At 34.7% G+C, this 27,433-nt stretch overlaps 4 protein-coding genes across 6 annotated transcripts; 3 read left to right on the forward strand and 1 right to left on the reverse strand.

Annotated features, from left to right (window-relative positions):
* Positions 1-610: 610 nt before the first annotated feature.
* Positions 611-8,923, forward strand: LOC100245022 (uncharacterized). Of its 2 annotated transcripts, none has more exons than XM_002285654.5 (8): positions 611-759; positions 2,498-2,613; positions 3,600-3,698; positions 5,809-5,838; positions 6,110-6,211; positions 6,539-6,646; positions 8,355-8,409; positions 8,618-8,923. In XM_002285654.5, the coding sequence occupies exons 3-8, from the start codon at positions 3,607-3,609 to the stop codon at positions 8,663-8,665; spliced, it is 435 nt and encodes a 144-aa protein (XP_002285690.1). In that variant the 5' UTR covers positions 611-759; positions 2,498-2,613; positions 3,600-3,606; the 3' UTR covers positions 8,666-8,923. The 2 variants fall into 2 exon arrangements, with proteins under 2 accessions (XP_002285690.1, XP_010651355.1); XM_010653053.3 differs by having other exon boundaries at positions 620-759; positions 3,583-3,698.
* A 220-nt stretch (positions 8,924-9,143) lies between these two features.
* Positions 9,144-10,536, reverse strand: LOC100263837 (non-specific lipid transfer protein GPI-anchored 14). The gene is made up of 3 exons (XM_002283406.5): positions 9,753-10,536; positions 9,566-9,661; positions 9,144-9,488 (listed from the first exon to the last, which is right to left on the reverse strand). Exons 1-3 carry the CDS (start codon positions 10,087-10,089, stop codon positions 9,355-9,357), a joined length of 567 nt encoding a protein of 188 aa, XP_002283442.1. The 5' UTR covers positions 10,090-10,536; the 3' UTR covers positions 9,144-9,354.
* A 3,218-nt stretch (positions 10,537-13,754) lies between these two features.
* LOC100241567 (uncharacterized) lies at positions 13,755-19,129 on the forward strand. Its single transcript, XM_002283399.4, has 8 exons — positions 13,755-14,199; positions 14,870-14,975; positions 15,664-15,756; positions 15,840-16,035; positions 17,104-17,282; positions 17,601-17,848; positions 18,156-18,325; positions 18,507-19,129. Exons 1-8 carry the CDS (start codon positions 13,866-13,868, stop codon positions 18,672-18,674), a joined length of 1,494 nt encoding a protein of 497 aa, XP_002283435.1. The 5' UTR covers positions 13,755-13,865; the 3' UTR covers positions 18,675-19,129.
* Positions 19,130-19,932: 803 nt separating this feature from the next.
* LOC100246694 (vegetative cell wall protein gp1) lies at positions 19,933-27,432 on the forward strand. 2 transcript variants are annotated; one of them, XM_010653051.3, is made up of 9 exons: positions 19,933-20,127; positions 21,876-22,206; positions 22,638-22,763; positions 22,900-22,939; positions 23,043-23,125; positions 24,558-24,635; positions 24,747-24,800; positions 24,997-25,125; positions 25,294-27,432. In XM_010653051.3, exons 2-9 carry the CDS (start codon positions 21,901-21,903, stop codon positions 27,136-27,138), a joined length of 2,661 nt encoding a protein of 886 aa, XP_010651353.1. In that variant the 5' UTR covers positions 19,933-20,127; positions 21,876-21,900; the 3' UTR covers positions 27,139-27,432. The 2 variants fall into 2 exon arrangements, with proteins under 2 accessions (XP_010651353.1, XP_019076115.1); XM_019220570.2 differs by lacking the exon at positions 19,933-20,127 and having other exon boundaries at positions 22,097-22,206; positions 22,588-22,763.
* The last annotated feature ends 1 nt before the right edge of the window (position 27,433 follows it).

The raw sequence follows: 27,433 nt of genomic DNA on the forward strand, positions 1-27,433 counted from the left end.
AAAATAAAAAATAAAAATTGTACAAATAATAGATTTATAAGAAATATTTCAAATATATATATAAAGAAAAATAATTTAGAAAAAAATAGAGAGACAGTGAATTATTAAGTCTTTTGTGATATAAATGCAATATTTTATAACAATTTATGTATTAAAGATTATTTTAGAATTACCACAAAATAAGATTTTTAATTATTATTATTAAAATGAAAATTATCTTATATATTTAATATCAATATTTAAAAAAACAATTATTAAATTAAGAACTGATTAATTTTAATTATTAAATTCAAAATGAAACGATTGGTGAAAATTAAATTCAGTTGTTTGGAATATAAATTTAATATTATAAAAAAATATATAAAAAATATTTTAGAATATAAATGTGATATTATGAAAAATGTTTTATTTGATTAATTATTAATTTTATATATTAATGAATATAGAATAAATGTTTTTTAAAAATTAAATTATTTATTAAATTTGTGAAACTTGAAACCGACTTAAACTTTATTATATCGAGTATGAATTAAAAATCTCCAAGTTACCAATCGGCCCAGTTACAGCCCAATAGTTCAAAAATTAGGCTAGCCCATGGGTAGCCCATAATTAGCCGAATGAACGTAGCCTTAATTTCTGTTTGGACAAAAATTAGGGCATCCAAATCTTCTCTTCCCCAGAGTCCAGACTCTGCTCTTCGGTCGATCTGTTTAAGATACCTCAATCACTACACGAAAGCATTCGGCTTCTCAGTACAAGGTACTGTTCCAATTTCTTTTCCCAATTCAATCAATCTAACTTTTACGTTAGATACAATTGGTTGGATGCTGAGAAAATAATGAGAAAATGAAAGAAAATTCTGAATAGTAAATTTTTCATCGTCTAGGGTTCGAGAATACAGAAAATTGCACTTCACCTATGATTTCATTTGAGTTTTTTCATTTCTATATATATTTTTTTGGTTTCGGATTTTTGGCAGTTAAGAGAGTGGGAGAGATAACGTAGTAATCAAAATGTGGTTTTCTTTTATTTCTCTCCATTTTCCTGGGAACCAAACAGCCGGTCTGATTGCAATTAGAGTGATTTATAAGTTGGATATGCTATTGCTGGAAGTTTTCAATTCTAGAGTTTTTCTTTGAACACCCGTGGATTTATTGCCAGTTTGAATTACATCTCAGACTGAAATTTTTGTGGTTTTCTTTTATTTTTCTGCATTTTCGTGGTAACCAAACAGACGGTCGGATTGTAATTAGAGGGCTTTGTAGATTAGATATGCTATTGCTGGACGTTTTCAATTCTAGAGTTTCTGTTTGCTACTATAATCATAGACTTCAAAAAATTATCAAAATGACACTATTTAGACGTTTAGACAGTACATTAATAATGCAATAAAATTATATTTGCTTATCTAATCATAAACATGAAAAGTTATCAAAATGATATAAATATTTAAACAATATGTCAATGATGGTAATAGAAATGTATCAGCTCAAGCGATCAAACTTCAAAAAAATCATCAAAGTAACACCAATCAGACATTTCATGATGTATCAATCAATATTTTTTTGATAGGTAATAAGGATTGTATTAAAAAGAAAGGATGATGTATCAATAAATATCACTGAAAATATGACTCCTATAATGAATATAAAACTTTCACAAATGCTATAGAATAACTTACAATAATCGCTGAATATTATAACAAGAAAGTCAGTAGCCTAAGCACAAATAAATTTTAGCTAGTGATATTTGAAGCCGGGACAATTGTGCTAAGGATAGCTGAAGTTGATAATGGGTACAGAGGCCACATTTATGTTATATAACTATTTATCTATATAAAAAAAAGGGTACAAAGGCCACATAAGTTGTATAGTTGGGCTGAAATGGTAAAGGAAGCTTCAAAATTGCTTTGAAGGCTATATGGACAACTTATCACCCCAAAATGCCCAAACATACCCTTAATATGGTTTTTAAAAAGGGTTAATGCAAAAGTGGAAGAATAATTTCCATCATTTAAAAACATGAAATATAACTTCTTTTGGACAAAAATACCATTCAACAATTTTTTAGTCCCTTTCTCACATTAAATATTTTTTTGGTTAAAAAGTTTTAAGTGTAAAATGTCAAAATAGCCTATCAAAAAAAAGTGTAAAATGTCAAAATAAGATTATGTGTAAGTTTTAACACATAGAAGTTATTTTTGGTGCTATTTCATCTTTTTAATCAAATATTTGTTTTAAAAAATAAGATGTGGAGATTACCTCTAGGTGTGAATGGCTGAGGTGACCACATTAGGAAATGAGAAGAAGACACCAAAAGATGCCAAACTCCTAAACACTGTCTAAATTTGTGAAATAGAGGCTAGTCTCAGAATCCCTGAAATCTCCAAATTTCCATCATCTGCAAGCCTGGATCAAGGGCCTGAGACTGTTATTGTAATCCCATCATCTACAATCCTTGATCTAACACTTGAATCTCCGTCTTGTGAAAATCCTAGGGCTGGCGGTGGAAGAAGTAGAAGAGAGATTGAAGTGAACGGTAGAAGAAGGCAACAGGGGTTGTTCTTATTATCACTGGTGAAGTTCCAGCTTCACAGACAATATTCGTATTTGGGTATGCACTATATCTATCTATCTATATATCGTTTTCAGATGATATTGGTATTTGGGTATGCACTATATATGTCATTTTTTGGTTGCATCTATGATTTTCTTTTTGTTTTTCTCTTTTATTCTGAAACAAAGGTCTTGTAATTATAGTCTCCTTCTTGGTTTGATGTCACCCTTTACCTATCATTGTTGGTTTCATTCATGTGTGTGTGTGTATATATATCCATGTATTGTTTTGAAAAAATAGAATAGCTAAAAAGATTGTTATTGGTTTGATTTGAGTAGGGTGAGGATGAGATGTGGTTATGATCTTCTGTCAAACAGCTGAATATTGCGGATGGACCTATGTTTTTCTTCTTTTTAAGCTAGAATGAAGCTATTCTGATTATACTTTTCTTCTTGGTTTGATTTGAGTAGGTTATTGATATCAAAATAAGCGATATTATCATTACGTGGTTACATATTGTTCTTTGGTTGCATTTATGATTCTATTGAAGGGAAAACTTGGTGTTATAATCAATCACTCATTTTTGGGTTGATTTCACTAGGGTAGACTCACAGGATAGATAAATAATCTATCATTGTTGTTCTTCTTCATGTAGGCTATATCTATGGTCTAGATGTTTGGATGCTGATGCTTCCTCTTTGTTTTATTTCTTTAATTATATAGGATCCCAATTATTTGTTATTTTTTTATAGTCTTTTAGCACCTTTGTATATACTCCCAGTGTAGTTGGGGTTTGCCCCCTTATTTTTTGGAAAAGGTGCTTGCTAATATATGCTTTGTTTGCCTATGAGGGGGGAAAAAAAGAAAAAAAGATCATTGCCTTGTTGGTTTCTAAAACTTTATCTTGGGCAATTGACTCAATTCCTATCCCCTTGGTGATGCACTTCCATTCCAATACATATGTGCTCCTTTTATAACTGGTGATGTTTATGTTTGTTTAATCTGGCTTGTCAAAATTGTAATTAGGTTTCATTGCTTAATAGGGTTGAAATGGATGGCCTTATACAACAGAAAGTGCAAAGGTTTGAAGAATTTGTTGACCGCCGCTTGAAACCTGATCTTGTTCATGCTATTGCTGAACGGTATATATTTTATTCCCACACTTCCATTAAATTACACTTTACATAAATTACAATCTTGGGTTGTGTCTAGAGAGATTTTTGCTCTTGATCTGCTTGACCAGTTTTACAAATTTAACCATTCACTTGACAGTTGGCATGTGAAGTCTGTGGTCCAGATTGTTTGATACATTGAGCATTTAAATAGACTTGAAACATTGTCCGTTTTTAAGTGTTTTTTTTTTTGCTTCTGATTCTAGCTGGTGTGAATTGTACTTTGCCAATACCTCAAGTTCCTCAAATTTTCAATTTTTTCATTGGACTCCTCTTCTCAAGGATATCTGAAACCATTTGGATTCTGCAACAATATACCTAGTTTTGACCATATTTCAAAGGATTATAACTCAAACAAAGGTCAATATTGCATGATTTTTAATTTTATTTTATTTTTCCTTTTTGACCTTGAATGCTGCTAATATTATGGATGACTGACTCATTGAGGAGAGTGGCAAACCAGCATCCATGTTGAAAGCAATGTATGCCTTTTTGGTATAGGGATTCGAGGTCCTTATGGTTTGTATATGGAAAATTTCATGAGCCATAGAGAGTCATTGGTATAGACATTGGTATTGTTTATCTACATTTTGGATTTTCTCATCTCCAACTTAACATCCAAGCCCTTAAGGAAGCCCTTCATAAGTCATGCTTCCTTTTCTTTAACTTTGCTTCTTTACAAATTTTATACTGTCAAAAATTTACCATCATACTTCTAGAACTTAGCAATTGCTATGATCATATAAATTTAGCAATGATCAATGATTGGTTAACTAATAATCAATGTTTGGTGTATAGTCTTGGTTGGCTTAGAGAGGTGCATGTGTTCAAGGAAAGTTACTTTGGAAGCCTTAGCTGTTTTTCTTTCTGTGTACATTCTAACCCACTCCAAAAAATTATGCATATAAAAGATTGTTTGATTACTTGATATGCTTTTTTAGTATTTTCATATGCTCTCCTATTTCTTTGCTTACATATGGTCTAAAATAAGTACAAAGGAGTTGTCCTCCAAGCTTTTTTCCTCTTCTTCCCAACAAAAGATCCATGCCAGCTCAGTAGGGCATCTCTGACTGAGTATTATTTGTTTGATCTCCTTTAATGGCGAGTGTTATCCGTTTTAATGGTTGTATTGCCCTTCAATTTGATTTAATATTTTTATTATCTTTCCTCTAGGGCTTGGGAACTCCTTGTAGCTATAGTGTTCTTTGTAAAATTTAACCTCTTAAAAAAGAGAAGAAAGAAAAGATAATAATTTTTTTCAATTATATATTCATATATATTCTTTGTGAACATTTCCTGTGCACTTCTGTAAGGTTCCATATGAAGTCTCCTGATGCGCTTATTCAGTGCATCACTATTGCTTCCTGTTTCTCCATGTTTGCATTTCTTTTGAAGGTCAGTTTCCGATCTTTACTCCCTCTTTTCAGTTCAGGTGTTGCATAATTGATCTGGTGACTATGGTCTTGTTATACCGCATAGCATTTTTAGAATTTGCAAACAAATTAAAACCTTTGTGTGCACACTTGTTCAGAAATGCTGTTATTTTGTTGCATAATTGATCTGGTGACTATGGTCTTGTTATACCGCATAGCATTTTTAGAATTTGCAAACAAATTAAAACCTTTGTGTGCACACTTGTTCAGAAATGCTGTTATTTTGGTCATTAAGCACACTTGAGGCCAATGTTATAATAGGCAATGGATATCCAATACTTCTTTATAGTTTTTTTTTTTTTATACTTTTTTTAATAATAAAGATGTGAGGGTTGGTAAATTACTAGAAGCTTATTGTTTATGATAAAGGGTGATATAACTTGCTTATTAGAAAGTTTTGTCAAGGGTTCAACACACAAGAAAAACTGTATATGAAAATTAATACGCCGAACTTCAATAGCTTATGCTGAAGACTCTATCTCAATTAAAGCATTGTTTTTTATAAACAAACAGCAAGAAAGGTTTCTGTTGCCAATCCAAAATAATTCAGACAATGCTTGTTTAGTTGTTGATTTCATAGCTATTTAAAACTTTTCTCTTCAAACAAAGCCAAACATAACCTAACTCGTTTTTGTGTTCTTTTTCAGGGACAAGGTCTTTGAACGACAAGAAGTTTTGTATCCTCTGTTTATTTTCTGCAAGTGCTTAAGAAAACTGTAAATTGAGGTTTTAGATTGATTTTCATGTCCTTCCAAATGAAGTACATCACCTTCCTTACGGAATGCCTCAGAAATATTTTTTATTTTATTTTTTACTTGCTCAAAACTATTTAGAAGTAATCATTTTTATTTTGCAACAATTTCTACTTCGATTTTTTATGGCAGTTGTTAACTTTGTGGATGCTTGGTGCTTGCTTGTACATGCTTTTGCTTGACTCTGTGCTTGTAGCTCAAATTTGAGACGAAACATAGAGAATTTGGAGAAGAATAGTGTAACTAGTCTCCAGACAATGGTCAATCTCGGTTCTGAAGTATATATGCAAGCGGAAGTGTACGCCTTTGATATCTTTATCTTTCCTGGTGCAGCAGCTGTAGAGCTGATTGCCACCATTATGATTTAATCTTTTATTATGATCAAACATATAAAGACATTTATAAATTATCAATGCTTTTTCAACAAGATCCTTATGATGAAAGTGTCTTATTTTCTCCTATTCGTGTAAAAAGACCACCCATCTTCTAAGTTTCTTTTCTTTAATTCTATTTATTCCATTTTATGATAAATTTGAGTTACTAATTCCAAATAAATTTTAAAATTTTCAGCTGTTTTTACCACAATAGTGATGTTTTATTCTTTTGGTGGTTTGTATATCTACAGGCCAGATACACAACGCATATTTGTAGATATTGGACTGGGTTTCCATGTGGAGTTCACATGGTCTGAAGCTTTAAAATACATATCTATAAAGGAAGAAAGTCTGGCCAAGTATGTTTTCTTCTTTCTATTTGTTTCACTTCTAATTCATTAGAATTTCTTTGTTGTAGGTTTTTTAGTGTAGCATAATGGCTTTTGAATAAATGGTGCGCGTCAGCATGTGAATAAAAATAAGTGACTGACAAATGAAAAGACGATAGAGTGAATGAACAAAATGAAACTAATATTGTCCCAGTGAGTCTGTCTTTGGGGGGTACCTTGGCATGTTCATCGTTGTTGTTAGGATCCTGACAACTATAATACAAGTGCTTTACAAGTGGCATGACATAGTTCTGAATCCAGGAGTGATATTCCGATTGAGATAACATGCTGAATCTAGAGAATAAAATGGAGCAGATCTGGATTGAGATGGTCCAGATCCATGTAGTATCTGAATTCAGATCCATACTACAGTGTCAAGTTCTAAGTCAGGGTTTGTGTCTGTGTCTGATTTGGTGTTATTTACCAAATCCTTATCTGACTCGTGCTATCCATGGATGATGTCGAACCCAGTCTAAGACCTGTATGACATTTGGACATGGATATTTTTAGGCCAAAATATATTCAAGCCCAAGTCCAAAATACTTTCATATACACCATAAAAGTATATTGAGTAGCAAAGCACTAAACCACATTAGTTGAATATCAGATCACTTTTTTCAGTGCTCAAAATATTTTTAAGATATCATCCAAAATGCTATAATTAGCATAGGTATTCCTAGACACTTTGAGAGCAAAAAACCAAAAAAAAAATATATTTTTTGATGCTTTCAAATATACAAAATCCATGACTAAAAGATAAAAAATGCTTTCAGTGTAGAATCAATTCCTTAGGCCCCTCTGTGCACATTTAGTAAGACAGCTCAAAAAGGTTAACTAAAAAATCTATCTTCTTTATTCTCTTTGAAACATCTTGTACATAGAAACAAAAATATTACCAATTTTGGTTTTGATTCAAGATCGAATGAAAAGATGCCATAGACATCAAATGCTTCATGGTTGAAAAGTCAACTAATAAAATTCATTAAAGAAGGTGCCATAATGCTGATTGTAGGAATTTCATCCACTAATAACTGCTATTTCTCTTTAGAAAGTGGCTGGACAGTATAGAACATCTAAAAATATTACTAGGTATGAATGCATACCATGCTTCAATGAGGATTGCATGGACGGGAGACTGTGTGTGTGTGTGTGTGTATAGATATTTATATATATGATGCAAAATCTAAGATGAAAAATAGAAGTTGGAATGATTCAGTAATCAAAGCTCGCTTATACCTGGATTTGGTGTTGGACTTCAATAGGGATCAAGAACTTGGCCTCTGGTGCTAAGTGCAACCTCCGGAAGTAATAGTGGATTGGAAATGCCACCAGACTTGGTAAATTAGGACTCATAACCAGACCAGGTTCAATCAAACCCATTCTACTTCATTCCACAATGAAGAGTAACCAACTCTTCAACAGAATATGTTTCATGCTAAGAATAATGTGCCATGGTTTTTTCTTCTTGAAAGGAATCTGTGCACGATATGGTAGGGATATCAATAAACAAAAACTAATTGGTTTTCTATGCATTCTGTTCTTTTCCACTTTAGGAATCTGTGCACAATATGGTAGGGCTATCAAAAAACAAAAACTAATTGGTTTTCTATGCATTCTGTTCTTTTCCCCTTTTTGATAAAGTACTTTCAAATGATTTTTGTTGAATACCACTTTGCAGCCAAATCCAGGAGTATACGCGCCTCATTGCATCAATCAAGGCCCAAATCAAGATTGTATGTTTCTTTCTTGTGTCTTTTCCTCATGCTCTTTAGTTTTGATAATTTCATTTTTTTCCCAAATTTTTGCTGTTCAAGGCCTTCCATGTGCCTCGAGAAATCCATTATGTAGTTTTCTTTCTTTTAGGAAATATTAAAGATAATTTTGAAGCAATGGGGGCTTGGTCTTTCAAGATAATAACAATTTTTCATTGCTCAAATGCAGGTATGTGAAGGGATCCGGGAGTTACTACAGCTTCCAGCTGAGAGATAGTAATGAATTGTAACATGAAGCAAGAGGATTTGAAGAATCCTTTTCTTGGAGTTTCTATACCTACCCCATTTGCATCCTTTTATAATTCATTTATCAGTCCACTTTGGGGTAAAAGCATGGGAAACTCTTGGCATTTTCATTGCCTCTTTTCATATACCTTGATAGATGGCAGGTGATTACTGAATTAAAAATATTATTTATAATTTAATTTTATCATATGTATTTTTATACCCAGGTAATCACCTATGGGTGCCACAATTCCATGCCTATGCCTTCAATTCCATCTCTGATTCTCACATACATGATACAGCAAAACTGGTTTATTAGTTCCTGCTGGTAGTAGATTTGGATTGAAATGACAAATGGGTGAATGAGTATTGGAATCGATAAGATTTAACTACGAGAAGGAAACACAATTATTATATTTGGGTTTACATAAATTGTCATTATTTCTTACCTACGACATAAACCAAACATGTGATCTCAACAAAAAGCACACTTTCAATTAACAAATGTATACTAGCACATTATTGATAACTATTCCACGTGAGGTATGTGGTCACTTTGAATTGATGCGGAACCAAATGAAATCAACAGAGAAACCAATTGCAACATAAGGATAGAACAATGTAGGTAGGTAGGTTATCAAGATAGTAGAGGTGACTCTGGACATTGTGTGCCTGCAAACATCAAAGAGAACTAAGCAGGAGGTGAGAAACAATCAGGAACAAAAGCCCAAAAACCAGTTCTACTCCCACCCATCTCCTCCTCCCACCATCGCTCTTCATCTCAGCACTTGATCCACTACTTGAGTTGGCCTTAGCTGAAACCACAAAGATCCGAAGACATGAGTTCAGAACAAAGGAAAATAAATTGATAAAGAATCAATTCAGGTTTTACCACTTGCAACTGAGGTGCTTTTGCTGGCAGCTGTGCTGTTCCCGTATTCCTCGAATATCTTAGCATCAGGTGAGCCTGCTGGTAGTTGCAGCAGAGCTGATCCAGCCAAGTATAGTCCAAAAACACATCAAATTAAATGTAACAGACCCGAAACCAAATTCATACATGTTCATATATGTGTGCTTACCAGGACATGCAGATATGTTAGCAGGTGCATGGCAGGCGCTGGGAAGGCCCATAGCAAGTGTAGCATTGATCTTAAGACCGAGATTCGGATCATTCCGATCCTTGATCAGTATGCATAGGCACTTTCTGGCCTTCTGCAGGACCTGTTTCAGCCCTGTACAGCAATCAAGAGTTGGAGACTTCCCTTCTCCCCCCACGTAAGGAAGACAAGTCGCGAGGCCAACCAACTGGTCTGCGCACTCCTCCCTATCCTTGGCGAAGTCTGCGCTTGCAGACATGAGCAGCATCATGATCACCAACATGTCTAACAACCCGAGAACCGCATATTTTGAAGCCATCCCAAGGTGTTTGATGTGTGCCTCAGAGGAAAAATTGGTGATGGTTGTGATGGGTTCTCGGGTTTTGATGGAGGGTTTCACATGTGAAGAGCTTGATTTGTCGTCTTCAAAAGAGAAGGTATAGTATTCAAGGTACAAAAGCAAACCCTTTGGCCCACACAAATTATATATTGAAGAATTGGGTTGTGGTCTAGTGAGTAGCACCCATAGTTTCAACTTTCAGGTACTTCTATTACTTCTTTGCCTTCTCTACAACTCTCCATTTACTCCATTTAGTTGTCACGTTCTCGTCACTGCATTTAACAGCTGAAACCAATATACAAGATACCTTCTCTACTTGTGTTGCATTGAAAAAGATCACTTAATCCATTTCCTTAATCCCACTTCGCACGAAAGCGAATGGACTTATTGTGCATGTCAATTGTCATTTAGCTGATAAGCTTGTAGATATTAAGGTTCCACAAATGGTATTTCTTGATATTATATTTGAAGCACTCGCTCAAAACAAGAGCTTTGAATTAGGGGTATAAGTGAAAATTTTGAACCTCGTTTAGATTTTAACAATTATAAACGTCGATCTAGTATGAAAATTTTGGACATTGATGTTATTAGTTTCATTTTTAGTTTCTTAGGCTCATAACCTATAAAAACAAATCTTCTTTGATAAGTTTTTTAATATATATTATAAAATGCATTCATTATAGTTTATATTAAAAAATTTAAATGCAATTTAAATTTTAAACCCGTTGTGAGAATTTAAAAAAAAATGGACTTGGGATCTATATTAACTTGCATTCAGTCAATCATCTAAATTAAATCAAATTAATCTTAAATAAACTTGATTTAGTTCGATTTTTCCATTACTAAAAACAATTCTAGTTTTGATTCAAGTTCAAACCAACTACATGATATGATCAAATTTTCTCCAAAAACAGGCCAAACAACATCATATACCCTTAAGTAGGGGTTCTTATAATTTTGTCATATGAAAGAAAAAATAGACAATATCTCCCTTTAGAACTACCACCCACTAAAAGAAATTTGTCCTGATCTAGGTCAAAACTATAATTAAATCACCCAAAAACGGCAACCCGTGATAGCTTTAGGTTAGTCCGTGAATACCCACCTCTTACCTAATCCAATAAGAACCCCACAAGCCTCGATGGCACAAAGTCCCCTTTGGACTAAAGCTAAGGGACCCCCTTTCCATGTGGGGCAATGCTAGGGTTTTTCCTCCATTTGGTGGTTAATTATTTGGGTGGTATCATGTAGATGCGAATGCATTGAAGGAAAGGACAAATTGCAGGTGAGAACATATTAAATTTAAGTAGTTGTGTCTCGTGGATGCCATGAATCCACACCTCTGCCCTTTGAATCCACACTTCTTTTAGGGCAAGTTTTGTAAGCACATTTTTTATGACATTGTGTTCCAACTGCCTGTGGGCAATGCCTTAATGGCAACAAATTTAGTTTGTCAAATTGTCATTAATGTAACTAAAAACTGAACAAATCGTGTATGTAGAACCGATTAATACTAAAAAGATTGATGACCAACTCAGAAATGGTAAGGGTTGGAGCAATTCTTTAAGAAGGCATTGATGGAGCTCAACTTGGAAGATGCTTCTTTGAGGAATAAGCAAGCCATGCTCTACTTTAGTTCTCGAGGGTCCAATATCAATTCATCTAGAAACTCGGGTGAAGGGTAACCATTGTTTGAAAACAAATTATTTCAATGGATTGATGGTAATACGAGCATTGGGTTGGTCGAAGAACAAGGTTACTAGTGAAAAATAAGGTATGTTTAGCATAGTGTTCAACTTTTATGTTTATCGTTCTAAGAAGTAAAAACAAAAGTAACTATTGCAAAATTATCCTTTTGTATCATCAAGAAAAATATGGATCCTTATGTTTCTTTTCGGTTCCAAAACAAGGCTTGTATCTATATACTCTTAAAAATGATGGTTGACCTTCACATAGTGCTTAGTTCTCTAAAATTAGGTGTAATAAAGTTTGATATAATTTATCGGTACGAGTAAGGATGAGAATGGGGTAAGTTTTTCCGAGTACTTGTCTCACCTCACCTCTAATGGGAAATTAAGATAAATGGGATGAGGGTCGGTTTGGGAAGTTTTTAAAAGCTTGAATGAGTTTAGGACATGTTTAGGTATGATTTATCTTTCTCGGTCCAACCTTGATTATATACAATTTTAAATAAAAAATTATTTTAGTTGATCTTTTTTCCATTTTTCAACTTTTTAAATATAAATAAAATATCACTTTTCATAAAAATGAATTATAAATATTTATAATATATTTTTATTTATAAATTATATTTTTTAAATAAAATTTTAAAATTTTAAAATAAAAAAAAATTAAAATATGTTGAAAAACTTTAAATAGGATGGGAGGGAAAGGACGGGTATGAGAATTTCCTATATTTGTCCTACCTCGCCTTGTTCAAATATTTTTTTAGGTGAGGATGAGAATAGATATAAATAAATAAGACAGTTAGGATGAGGATGACTTGAAACCTCCCTTGCCATCCCTAGATTGGCTCCAAGCCAATAAACTTTTCACAAGTTTGAATTGAATATAATCATATTTGAATTAGATTTATGTTGACCTATATAACTAATTTAATAAATAGATAGTTTTTGGATCAATTTACATAATATGAATTTGACTTGAGTTGATCCCTTTAATATTTGTATTGATTAATCAAATTGTAACTTTAAACCATTTAACCCTTATTTTTCTTATTTAAAATTTGTTTTTAAATAAATAGGCCACTTAAACCATAAATACGTATGATGAAGACTTTAATCATATAAACTTATATAAGACTTAAAATGATTAGTAAATAAGAAAAATGATCATTAAATAAGTTAAATATGTTATATGACATATTATCTGTTTAATAATCATATCATATTTGAGTTTATGTTTTGACCATATCATGTTTGAATTGAGCTATTTGATAGGATGTTTGGGCTTTTATACGACACATAAATAACCCATTAATATGAATTGATATCGTATCTAAAATAGGGCTTATGTTAACATCATATTGAGTAAAGATTGAATAGGTTGGAGCTTATGTTAACCTCATATCAAGGATTGAATAGGACAACTAGGAACTTAATCTCTTGAAGCTATATCCAAACCCATTGCTCTATCCTCTTCCAAAATTGTGATTCAAGCCCCACCATTGGTTAATGTATGATTTGGTAATTATAATTTTGAAAAAAATAAAAAACCTATAGATTTTATTATTATTATTTCGAATTTTGCCCTATCAATACAAATAAAATAATTATTCATTATAACTTAAAATTAAATCAATTTATTCTTTAAAACCCCTTAAAAAAAAACTCTCACATAGATACTTAGCCCTGTTAAAAAAATTACTAGGAAAATAATTTAAAAGAGGAAAAAAAATAAAAATATTTTAGAAATAAATTTTAATTTAATAAAATGTTGTTCCAATTTTTTTCCCCTATACATAAAAATGGGAAGATTTATAAAATTTTAAATAATTTTTTCCATGTCAAATTAAAGAAGCCTTGCTTCCGGTATGTTTGGACCAGAGTCATCCCATTTAATTGTCCTTAGCCCAGCCCAGCCCAGCCCAGCCTATATTGAAGTCAAAAATCCTCAAACTAAAGCCCGGTCCATGAAGTCCATGAGACCTGATTTCCATGATTTTTCTTTGCTTTTCCCTCCATTTTCTCACCAACCAAACACTCTTGTAGAAAATAACAAGAATTGATCTCTCAATGAATACTTCAAATTTCCAGAAATCGAATCACATTTGCATCATTCTGAAGACTGCAGTTTGTTCAAGACTATTTCTCTTAGCCCTAATCATCTTCTGGCGATCTCTATTCGAACCCTACGACACCTCCGCGCCTCTAAACCCTAATTGCCTCTCTCTCGAATCGCAACCTGCAGACACCGTTCTCTGGCCGAAGATCGGGGCGGCAATCGAAGGCAGCATCGTTTGGGACGCCGTGTATTTCGTCAGAATCGCGCAATGCGGCTACGAATACGAACAGTCCTACGCGTTTTTGCCTCTTCTTCCAATTTGCATTTCCTTCTTGTCTCGAACAGGTTTGATTACTTATTTGATAGTCAGCTTATCAAGCTTCAGCATTTATATCGGAATTCACATCATTATTAGTAAATAGTTGGAAAATCGATTGAGTTGGGTGAACTATGGAATCACTGATTTAATATTCGCTGAATTTGGATTCCAATCTGTACAACAAAGTCGGAAAGTTTGGAGAATTTAAATCAAATGACGAGTTCAACTTAATGAAGTTCATTTTTTATTATTTGGCTGAAAAATGGACGAGTTATTCGCAAATTTAGTTGGAGTCCAGTGATAAATTTTTTTGGAATGATTGAAAAAAAAAAAAGAAAAAAGAAAAAGAAAAAGAAAAAAACATGGATTTCCGAATGGTAAATGGTTTGGCAATGTGAACAAATTTGGCCTGTAAAATCAAGGTAGTCATTTCTATGGAACAACAACAAACTCAGTGAAAAATACTATTTTCAGATTTCATTAATGATGAAGGCATTACTTCTCTTACTCGTTTTAATCCAAATGGTTCATCAGTTTTCCTATTATATTCATGAACACAATACCCATGTTTTTTTCGGAAATTTATTTAGGAAGATTTTCATGAAGTATAGCCCTTGCAGTTTCTAAATTTGTGTTGGGATTTTGTGATAATGGGCTTTTGAAGGTTTATTGATGTTTTGTTTTGTTTTGTTTCAGTATTCGCGCCACTGATTCCACTAATTGGGCATAGAGCTGTGCTGGGATTATCTGGCTATGTACTCAACAACATTGCCTTTGTGTTAGCAGCAGTTTATTTTTACAAGTGAGTCGCTTGCTCATTCATCCTTTTATTTCTAAAGGCCATCAACTCAATTGAAAAACACATTGTTGCTATTTTTTGATGTTCAAATGGGAAGCTGATGTTAAATATCAAATGGATTTTGAGATTTGCTGTGGATGGAGATATGTTGGAAGAAGGTTATTGTGGGGAAGTTTGGTAAGGGACATGTTGGTTGGTCTTCTGGGTAGGAAGAGGGGTAATAAGAGTGGGTTTTCAGTGAGCTGTTAGAAAGGGTTGGGAGGCTTTTCTTCCTGATTCAGATCTCCAAGGAGGATGGACTTGGAACCACATTCTTTTATGATATTTGTGATGGAGAGATTCCTCTTAGGGATACTTTGCAAAATTCCTTAAATTCCCCTAACGCTCTTAAACTCTAATAAAAAATGGAATCATAGTACTAATAAAACAAAAACTTAACCATTCAGCCACCTAAAGATCTGTTTTGATCTCGATTTGTCTGAATTTTGCATCTAAAGTTGCATCTTGAACTAATCACCTCAATTTTCAACCTTCTGAGGACTGTTGAATACATAATTTGTTTGGAACTAAATGGCTTGAGAAAATAAAAGAAATGGTTCAACCATTTGAGTAATCTATGCTGTGAATTTGCAACATTTATGTTTCATTTTAGAACTTCTGATGGTTGTTTCTGGTTTTGCCATTCTAACAGGCTTTCAGTTATTATTTTGAAGGACAAAGAAGCGGCATTCCGAGCTTCAATATTGTTTTGCTTCAATCCAGCTTCCATATTCTATTCATCAATGTAACCTTCAAACTCCTTTCATCTTAGTTGTTAATCAGAAAAGGGGATTAAACTGAGTATCTCACTTTCCTTGAAATTTTTAGATACTCGGAGAGTCTGTATGCCCTATTGTCTGTTGGAGGAGTATATCACTTAATCTCCAGTTCAAATAATGTTGCTGTGCTTTGGCTTGCTCTGTCCGGTTCTGCGAGGTCAAATGGAGTTCTTAATGCTGGCTACTTCTGTTTCCAGACTATGCACGAGGCTTATGAGGCTATCTTCCTTAAAAAGCGTGCTTATGTGAGTTTTTACTTTCTTTTATAGTTGCTATTTTTGGTTTTAATGGTTGAAGCAATGGAAAATGGTCTATAAACACATGTCTCATTTTAAACTGGTTTAACTTGACAAAATAGATATATTTAGGTGAGAGCTTTCCTTGTATTTAATATGATGAAGAAAGAAAAAATTTTGGAAAAAAACTTATCAACTGAATGTTAATATATTCTCCTTCAGGCAAAATCCATTAAACTTTATTTGAACTCAAGTTAATTAGTTTCTTGGAATGGTGCCATATAAAACTATAATTTGATTACCATTATTTTTAATTTATTTTTCCAGTTAGATAAACTTACTCCACCCTTATATTCATAATAATATAAGTTATATAGCAAGTTCACTTGATTATGGGAAGCTTTTATGTCCTGGATGTGTTTAATTGAAGCAACTGGTGGAAAAATAGAGACTTCAATGTGTTTTTTAAAATTTTCTTATAAGCCGAGTAATTAGTAAACCTTAAAAAATGCTATACCTCTTATATAATGGCAAATGTCAACTGCATTTAGTTTGGGAGGCTTATATCAGTCATCACACTCCTCACTCTCATTCACAAAACCCATCTCACTGTAGTTCTATGGCAACATCTGCTTGAATCCCTTGTCACTCTTTATTTATTATCTGACTTACATAATGAAAATTGTCACTCACTTGAGCATCCATGTGTCATCAATATTAAGTTCTTGACTACTCTCTCATTTCCAGTTCTAATGTCAATGAAAATTCATTTAAGATATTCAACTTACTCTTATTGTCTTAAAATCTCTTGCTTTCAAAGCTTTTCTCCATAATTCTAAGTCCATAATCCTGCTCTAGTTTTGTCAACGAACTGTTAAATGTTGGAAAATAGCATATACCATGTCACACATGCAAGTTATTGATGTTATAAATTAATTGAATTCATTTCTTTGATGCTTAAATATGTACAACTAATTTTCATCTTATTAATTCCAAATTATAGTTGTACATTGTGCAGACTCCATAGAATGCTTGAGCCAATGATATCCATTGTAATTTTTTTGTCTCTATATCCAGTTGTCAGTGCAGGTTCTTCTTGTTGGAGTGCTGCGTTGTCTATGTATTTTTGTTCCATTTGTTGCTTTTCAAGCATATGGGTACTACAATATTTGTCTTGGACATTTTCCAGATGAAATGAGTCCTTGGTGCAAAGCAAGAGTACCTTTGGTATATAATTATCTTCAAAGTCATTATTGGTATGTTTTCACTTATGTAACTATTGATTATTGTTTTTGCCCTTTACTCTCCTTCTCCTGTCTTGTGCAATTATTTGATACTTTTGGTTTTCCTCAAGAGTTGGCACCATACACACGTATATCTTAGATTTCTTGTTGGATTAAATTTGCAGAGGATTCGGATTTCTCCATTCCATGTGACTATTGTCTCTGGAGAAATAACTAGTTCCACATAGTTGTATACATGTATTCATTATGTTGAACCATATATAAGATTTTAGGCATTGATGTGTTTGTAATTTTTTTGACATTGACCATTGATGGTTTTTTCTCATTTAGGGGAGTGGGTTTCTTGAGATACTTCCAACTAAAGCAGTTGCCAAACTTTCTGCTTGCATCCCCAATATTGTCTTTAGCACTATGCTCAATTATCCATTATATGAGGTTACAGCCTGAAATATTTTTCTCACTGGGTTTCCGAGCTTCTCCTGAGGAAAAGAATTCTGCAGCTGTGCTTTTTTCTCTGGGAGCAGATAAAAGATCGAACAGTGATCAGTTTTCTAAGAAATCCATCCCTCAGACACAAGGTACCTTCATGCTGGAATTTATCTTGTGAATTATCATTTGATGTCACAACTTTGTTTTTGTTAACCATTTTGAATCAAACTTCTTGTGTTGCAAGCAAATTTGTATCTGGAGTTCTCTAAAACCATCTAGGATCTTATTTTCCAGGTTGACATGGCATTCAAAAATGGGAATTACTTCAATCTAATTTTTCTGACAGTATGGCATTCAAAGCTGTACAATTTGGCCATATTCAGTGATATTTATCCTGATTCCATATTATTTCCACACATTAACAACATTTTCATGAGCTAATTGTACTTGTAACAGAAAATCACAATCTTAGACGGCGGAAACAGCTTCAAGGAGAGGAATCTGCTGCATCTCCTACTGGATGCAAATCATCAGCAAGGCTAGGTTACTTGTCAGCCTTTGTTCTCCCCTTTGTTCTGCACTTGGGATTCATGGCAGCCACAGCATTTTTTGTTATGCATGTGCAGGTCTGACTCATTCTTCTTCTCATCTGCAATATTTTTCATTACATGCTATAGTTTGCGTTCTTTCAGATGTTGCACACACCCTGAATCACAACTTAGAAATTACATGGTGTATAGCGTTAAGATTTTCTCCTGGATCAAATTTGATCTCATGGAAATAATGGGTATGCTTGGCAATTTATAGGTCTCTACCCGGTTCTTATCTGCCAGCCCTCCTCTTTACTGGTTTGCCTCGTACTTAATGGTGTCCCCTGGTGCTGGTAGAAGATGGGGATATTTGATTTGGGCATACTCTGCAGCTTACATCCTCCTGGGAAGCTTGCTCTTCTCAAACTTTTACCCCTTCACTTGAGAAGCTCCCGCATCGATTTTTTCATCATCCAAGCAGAACTTTCCCATTGCTGATCTGGTTCTCACCATGTTTCCCAGTCCAGTTTGATTGTATGTTCTGCTTCTACATAGGATCAACCTCAAAATTTTCGTCCTGTTATCACTGAGGTATCTCTACCATTATCATTGGAGCTGGCATTTTGCTGACTTGGTGTAGGAACCAGTGGATTTGAGACTCAGAAGCATGGCGATTTGGGAGGACTGAGAAAAGGAGGAAGAAGAGCAGAGGCGCAGTGGCATGCATGGAGGCATCATCATGGAAGGACAGTTTCCACTTATCACCCTTTCAGGGACAAACCCTAGGGGTTATTGTTAATGCCCCTTTGTTGGAATGAAAATATTCATAGTACAAGATTTGTAATATTGCTAGGCAGCCCATGTTTTCGAAAATAGTTTTCAAAGAAGTTTTTTGCAACACTTCTTAGAAATAGTTTAAAGTTATTTTTAGGAATTAAGGGTCCGTTCCAAAGTGTTTTCAAAAAATACTTTTAACCAAAAAAGTGTTTTTGAAGAAAAATTAGGATGTTTGATAAAATTTTAAAAATATTTTAAAATTTTTTTACAATCACTTATAATATTAAAAAAAAAATTGTTATAATATTCTCTTTAAAGATATTTAAGATATTTAGAGTGTGTTTGATTTTTAGTTTTTTTATTTATTTGAAAGATAAAAATTTTTAAGTGTTAAAAAAAGATAATCAAACATACTTTTAATATGTAATTATTTTAAAAACACTTTTAAAAAAACGTTTTTATTAAAAACAATTTCATATAAACAATAGCACACACTCTAAATTTTGTTTGAACATTTGAATATGGGAAATTTTTTCATATTTTGTATAATCTGTGTTTAATTAACTGAAAATGCTTTGAATTTATTTTAAAATCTCATTTGATATCAGAATAAATTCTAAAAACCTGTGTTTTTTTTTGTCTAAATTATGTTAAATGCATTCCTGAAATCAGACAAAATAAGCTGATATGAGGGTGATATCTGGGAAAAAAAATGCATATTGGGTAGTATTTTTAAAATAAGAAAAAAATAAATAAATATACTTTTCTTTGGATAAAAAAAAAATGAAGAAGAGAGATTATTGTTTAACAAGTCCATTTTCAAAAAATAATTTCTCGAAATTATTCTGCTAAACATAGTTATTATTATTTTTTTTCATTTTTTGTTTTAATAATAAATATATATATATAAAAAGGAATGGTATTTCTGAGAATCCATATTTAATCTGGCCCTTTCTATCATTGGATGGAACTGGAAGTGAAACGTGAGAGTGGGAGGCATAACCGAACAGGCCGGATTGGTACCGCGTTTCCAAACAAGACCTCGCTCACCTCGCTCCCTTCTCAGTATTGAAGCTCCAAAGTTTCCTCTCTATGAAGCCCCAAATATCAACAACCGACTGGTATTTTCTCTCTCAATCTCTCTCGATATTGGGTTATTATTAAGTTTTAATTTTTCGTTGGAAAACTTAGGGTTAGGTTTAGGGTTAGGGTTTTGAGGTTTTATGCTTTTCCATGCAATGCTGTGTATATTTGAATAATCAATTCTTGTTTTCTACTGCAATGGTTCTGTTTGTTTTGTCGGAGTCTTTTATTTTGGGAGGGGAAGAAAATAGTAAATATCAATTCTGAAAATATAGATATGTCAATGCGTTATCTTTATTAAATATTCTTTGAGATGGGTGGGGCTTGGATCTTCGTTTGGTTGCTGAGAAAGAGAAGGAAAATGAGAGAAACTGAGAATTTTTATTTTTATTTTAATTTTAATTTTTTGTAATCTTATGCTGTAAAGAAGGGAATTGAAGGTTACTTATCAATAAAATGAAAAAAGAAAAGAGAGAGCGAGAGAGAGAAGGGAATTGAAGGCTTTTCTTTTTTTCTTTTTGGAATCATTTTTGGGGGATTATTTTATGTTGAAACAAACTGAGGCCTTGGCTGAGTTAAATACACAACTCAGCGAAACAATTTTATTAGGCTTAGTATTGTTATGGTCTTCCTAATCTTCTATCTGAAACTTCAGAAATGTGGGTGCTGAAGTTTTGGTTTTCTTATGATTGCAAAATTTCTGGCAAACAAACAAAGTTTAAAGGACTTGGAAACTTTTCTGGGAATACTTTTTTATAAAGGAAGATAAGAGGCTGAGAGTTGTGTGGGATTGTGTTATTTCCAGTTAGTTGTACGTCTATTGGTGGATGCCATGTGTATCTTTGTTGCATATTGGCATTATTTCTTTTCATTTGTAGCATATTGGGAATTCTTAGGATTTTCTAGGAAATCTTGGGAAAGGAAATTAACTTTGGAAGCTTAGTAGGCCATCAATAAGATGTATTTAGGGATTTCCAAATGCAACTTGCTTTAGTTTTGACCCTTTTTTTTTGGTGCTTATTAATATGTTGTTTTCCTTGCCTACAAAAAAATGAAAAAATAGCTTCAGTTTTGAGGATAGTGGTGTTATCTTATTGGGTTATTTGAGAAAAGAGTGGGTTTACTTTACTAATATACTCGGCACTTGGTGCTCTTGTATACACTTAGTGTTTGGTTCTACTGATAGTGAATCCTACAATCAGTAGGTTCTATCATAAGCCACATCCCTCAGATTGGATTCCAGCAAGCTGTGCAGTGCCTAGAGAGAGATTATCCAGTTAACTAAAATCAGGCTCAGAATGGTGTTTATTGGCAATAAATCAAAATAAGAAGAAAAAATCTACACAAAAGTCACCTTCCCTGTGTGTATATAAGATCACACTTTGTTGTCAATGAGATCTCTACAGTTAGAGATGAGGTTCCTTGTAGGAAGATTATCTACCTCAGCCTTCCTGATTGCTGATATTTGTTGGTTTCCATCTATTCCACTATAAGCTTTGGGATGTTCAGATTTCTGTCAAATTTGAGTCCTTTTCCAATGCTCCAAATTTCATCCAGCAATGATTCTTGAACTTATGTACTAATTGCTTCCATCCTGGGAGTGCTTATGGCTTTCACTGTAATCCTGGATCTTGTAATTATAAACTATGCACTGTAAGAAGTTGCTAAAAAAATTTGAATAGTGAACTGGATGAGGAAAACTGTAGCTACAGTTTTTTTTTAAAAAATTTTATTTTCCATTAAGTTACTTTCCTTAGCTGTTGCTTATCCTCTGCATGTGTCATAGCTTAAAGTAAGGTCTGGAAGACAAGATGACGAAGGTTGACCAGGCATCTGCTGTTGAATCTCGGCGTGCTCAGATGACTGGAACGAGTACTTCGCCTGCTGCAACTACTAGTAGTTCAAGGATCTCCATGTTTGGAGCAAAGTCTGGGTTTGTTATCCCGAAAAATAAATTATCAGGCTCTATGGTTCCCATCTTCCGGGCTGGTAAAAAATTGGGAAGTAGTGATGGGGCAAATGAAGAAAGTACCAAAACGGTGCAGAGAAAAACTAAATGGGGCCCTGATCTGACACAGGATGCTGCTGTCAGAAGAGGAACAGCTTTAGCTTTTCAGGTATTTTTGGGGCACTTTCAGAATTATGTTCCTTAGCCTTTCTGGTGTATTTATTTCCTTGAAGAATTTTTAACTTCAAGAATAATAAATTTAAAATCCCTTTTGTTGCAATTTATATCTTTATATTGTTTTTTAAAGTTTCTTGGGGGGTTGGGCTTGGGTGAGATTGTCTTTAGCTTTAAAAGTGTCACTTTTCTGGATTTATTTATTTATCTTTTTGAATCAATTTTTAAAATGGGTCGGAGGCATTTATAGCCCCATCTAGTGGTGAGGAATATTTATTGCTCGGTCGATAGCAATCAAAGATTTCCTTTTCCCATTGGGTGCTAAAATGTCAGTGTCTTCCTTGTGAATGGCTCACATGGAAGCTTCCAATTCCAGGTGCCACTAAGTGATATTACTGCCTGTGTGGTGGTACAAATTTTGAGCAGACTCGGGTGGATCAAATTACACTACAGCTAAAATCAGGAGTACTGGAGATTGGCGACAATCAAGATTCATCATTGGTAGCCCAGGTTCCTGATCAGGAGTTTCCCAGCCATCAGAATAACAGTGAGGTATAGTTATATTTGATATGAGAACTTTTATTAATATTCCTTTATACTTGATTTTTACGGTTATAAAAAGCAGTTGATATTTATAGTACTTATTTTAAGACTTCCAAGCAATGATGTTGGAATTTTCTGGGTGTAGAAGTCAGAACTGTTGGAACTTGAAAGACGGGAAGCTATTGGTATGGTTGATAGCTTTTTCTTCTTCTTTTTTTTTTTTGAATGTTTTTTTTTCTTTTTCCTTGTTATGTGTGCCATGTTTATGTGGTTTGTGGTGATATCCAGGTGAGATGTTGAAGTTAAATCCAAGTTACAAAGCCCCACCGGATTATAAACCATTGTTGAAAGAGGCCAGAGTTCCTATCCCTGTAAGTCATATTAAGATTGTGGCATTCTGAATTTTTAAATTAAATGCCCCTTGAAAGAAAAGATAAAGAAAGAAAAACCCTATGAATTTGCTCTAGCAGGATAATTGCAATCACGGAGCACAAGTTTTACCGAAAATATATGGTGTGCAGTTTGGAAGATTTTAAATCATCATGTGACTGGACCTAGTGCTAGGTGGAGTCTCTGCCTTTCATGAGCCAAAGTTGTTTCACATAATCTATGTGATAAATTGGACTTCTATATGGATTGTCAAAGTGCTATTTGCTTCTTTGTCAAGAAAACAGATTGACTTCAGTTGAATTATAATTGTCAAAAGAAAACAATTCATATATCAGAATGGATAGCTCCTAAATTAATTGGTATTCAAATCATACTCCCATGTTATTCATGTTTAAGTTGCTACAAGGACAAGATACAGGCCAAAAAGAACTGGAGTCAAGTCTATGACAAAAGATATGGCGGCTAATGATTTAACCAAAGTATGGCCCTAGTTGGAGCCGAATGATGAAGAGGATAAATGTAGCCAACCTAAGCAGTTGCCCTTGCCATAAGGCTTTGGTTGGTAGGTTTAAAAAATTGCCAAAAAATATGTAAATATGAGAGAAGAAATGTAATATCAGTGATGTTCCTGAATCAGATACTACCTTGTATTAGACAGTACTCGGTGTCAGCTAAATGTGTAAATCATGTATGCGTATATATAAGAAAAAACTGTCAAACCATTTTCCTTTCTACTAAGTTTATACTTCAATTTTGTAATTGGGAGATTGACCATGAAAATATATTCTCATTTAGTTGACTGGAGGAAAGGTTTAGAGAGGAGGAACTTAAACAATCACAGTTGACATGTCTATTTCAGAAATTAAGAGTTATTGCTGCTACCATTAAGAGTAAAGGATTTGAGTTGGAGATTAATCGAAAATGAAACTGAGATACTTTTTGAGAGAGAAGAGTAGTGAATGGCAGAACTAAGAAGATTTTGTCATCTTTCTGATTAAAAAGAGAAACCTTTCATTACTAAAAAATTATTGGTTTCAGTGAATAACTCTCAATTCTGTTGGTCCATGTTTCAAATTCTTGTTGCTAAGTCTAGTGTAAATTGTGAATTTACAACTTATCCATTACTTGTTGTTCCAATGATGTGAGAGGATCTTCTTTTTCTTACTTTTCTTTTCTTTTCTTTTCATTCTTTCTTTCCTTCTCCATTTTTTTGGAAAAAAAGGTAGAGGGGCTAGGTTTTGCTTGCTCCAAGGACAAAAGATGTCTTGTGACTCAAATTTGCCATTTTTTGTAATATGAGATCTGTATTTGCACTTCATTAACCTAGCTACTGCTTACCCAAACATTGAGTTTTCACTGAAACAGGTGATAAGTATTAACTCCTAACTATATCATGTTGTATTACTTCTGCAGGTGAAAGAATATCCTGGGTACAATTTCATTGGCTTAATATTTGGGCCTGGGAGTGATACTCTAAAGCGTCTAGAAAAGGTAAGTAGTTGTCTGAGAGATTTTCATCAACCAATTATTGCTAACATAAGCTCAAGGCCATGTGATCATCATTTTTAATCATTTATTTCTCATTTCATAAATGCAAATCAGGAAACTGGAGCCAAGGTACAAGTATATGGTAACAAAGCGGATACAGGACAGAAGGTAATGCATCTCTGAATGGAGAAGCTATTTCTATTTCATCGGAACATTATTTTGAACCTTTTTATTTTCTTTGATCATGAATATATCTTACATAATAAAGATCTATTTTCTCCTTGAATTATTTTCTCCTAGGTTTAATGGAAATCCTAAGGTGGAGCTTATTGACTTATTTCACATGTAATTTATAATTCTCTAGGTTGAAATTACTCCATCTGATGGAATCCAGGGTGCTCATGAAGAATTATATCTTCATATATCAGCCGAGACATTTGAGAAAGTTGATGCTGCAGTCGCGCTGATTGAATTGCTAGTCACTCCAGTTTCAGTGAGTTTTTGTTGTTTGGAGATCATGAAATCCTGTTTGATTCATGTCTTCTCAGTATTATTATGAAGCTTAGCTATGATTCTTGACATTCCCACTCCCTTCTGGTCTTCTACTGTTTCTGTTATTGTTGTTATTGCTATGTTTGTAATTATTGTTACTCATATGTAGGGAAATCCAGCTGCTGTTTCCACCACACCAACTTCAGTTTCTGGGGATAATGTGAATGTTCATAATCAAAGCCAGGAAGTGGTCCCTACTACTGTGGTAAACCCAGGAGTGGTGCAACCAGTGTCAGGTCCTTCACAAACTCCTCCACAAGGTCAGTTTCAATACCCTGGACCATGGTTTCCCATTGGCCCTCCTCCCATTCCAATGCACCTGCCTTCTGGCTTCATTCCCCCATCGAATCCTTCAGCACAAATTCTCAACAATCCTCCTCATCTACCATCACCGTCTTTCAGTGCTTCAAACATGCCTTCATTGTTTGGGCCTCGGCCATCACCAGCAGCTGGATTTGGCTCAGTACTCCGAAACCCATCTCCTGTTCCCCTCAGGCCACAGTCATCAATTCAGATGCTGCAGCGGCCATACATGCCTCAGGCAAATCTGCCAATGTTGGCTCAGCACCCATTATTGGCTCAACCTAATGTTTCAGCTCCTCTTCCATTTCCTGTCAACCAAGCCACACCTCTGGGACCACCAACAACTGGAAGGCCTTCAATGCCTTTGTTGCCTCAATCTGTACCAAACCTTCTTTCAGGACCACTACCGGACCGGCCCATAACCCCTGCTGGGAGCTCTACTGGATGGCCCAGAGTGCCATTAGGCACTCCAGCATCCCTAGGCCCAAACCAAATGGTGCAGATGACCACATCAATGGTTCCTGGAGTTCCACGGCCTGTTGTAGCATCTGTAGCACCACCATCAAATATCTCAGCAGCCAATATGGTATCACCTGTAACCTTTTCATCCCGGCCATCTGCTCCCCAATTACCCAGCACACAGCAGAACCGTCCCCTTACACCCCCAACCTTTGCTTCTGTTCCACCACCTCAGATGGGGCCCTCCCCTACAACTCCAGTTTCTCTCCCTCCAGCACCTGTACCTCCACAAATGCAACCATTAACTACACCGGCACCAATTCCTAACCCATCCCCAAGGCCTGTATTGGGGTCCACTCCAGTTCCTTCATCAATGCAATCATCTACACCCCCAACACCTCTGCAGTTTGGGATTCCAAGTTCCGTTTCTGGAGGTATCCCTAGCTTCACTTCTGTAAGGCCTCCTGTAGCAACTCTGATACCACAAAGGCCAAGTTCCAGTGATTTCACTTTTCAGCCTCATCAGCCACTTAATGCAGTCTCCCAGGCTGTTCCCATGCCTAGCGGTCAACCTACAACTCAGAATCCTCTGCCCCCTAAACCAATTATGCAACCTCCTATGGCACCGCAACCGCCATCTTTCAGGGTGGCCATGCACAATTCAACTCCCCCAGCCACCATGCCCCCGTTTCTGAGGCCACAGGTTAACAATCAGATGGGTCCACCTCATTCTCAAATATCTGCTGCATCCTTTCCTGGAACGCCATCTTCCTTGTCTCCCATGTCAGCTCCTCTCAGACCCCCAGCATTTCAAAGTCCAAGTTCTGTTGCAGCTGCAATTCCAGTCCCACAAAGGGGACCAGGGAACTTCAACCCAGTTCGCCAAATCTCCAATTTGCCTGGTCCTTTCCCTTCCAGATCAGGAAATGCTATGCAACTCCAGCAGAACTTTCCAGCTCCACCAGCTCGGCCAGGAAACCCATCAGCCCCAAATCAGCACTTTGGCAACATGTCCTTTGCTTCTCCTAAACCAGCCTCTGGCCCTCATGGAGCACCGCAAATATATGATCCATTCTCCCCGACTTCTGTGCCTCGTGCACCTCCGCAGCAGGGAGGTAATCCAGCAAAGCTGAGAAAACAGGAGAATGACCCAGAGTACGAGGACTTGATGGCCTCTGTTGGAGTAAAATAACTATGGTTTTGGTGAGGCAATTGGTAGGGTGAAATTGAGTTGGGTGATGTAGGGATCCAAATAGAAGGAAATGAAATTTCACAGGTTTCTAGACATTCAATTGACCTCTTCTTCTCTGAAGTCTAATATCTCCTGAACAGAGAAATATGTCGTTAAAGTACGATTCACTATTTCCTCTCCTGATTACTGATTGTATCCCCTTATTTTGAAATTTGCTTGCTTCTTTTATATGGTTCAAAGTTATGAACTAGTCAGGCACTATAATATTGGAAAGACGTTCATTTTTTTATGTTAT

The sequence above is a fragment of the Vitis vinifera genome, chromosome 6 (assembly GCF_030704535.1).
Source record: "Vitis vinifera cultivar Pinot Noir 40024 chromosome 6, ASM3070453v1".
In the NCBI taxonomy this organism is placed as follows: domain Eukaryota; kingdom Viridiplantae; phylum Streptophyta; class Magnoliopsida; order Vitales; family Vitaceae; genus Vitis; species Vitis vinifera.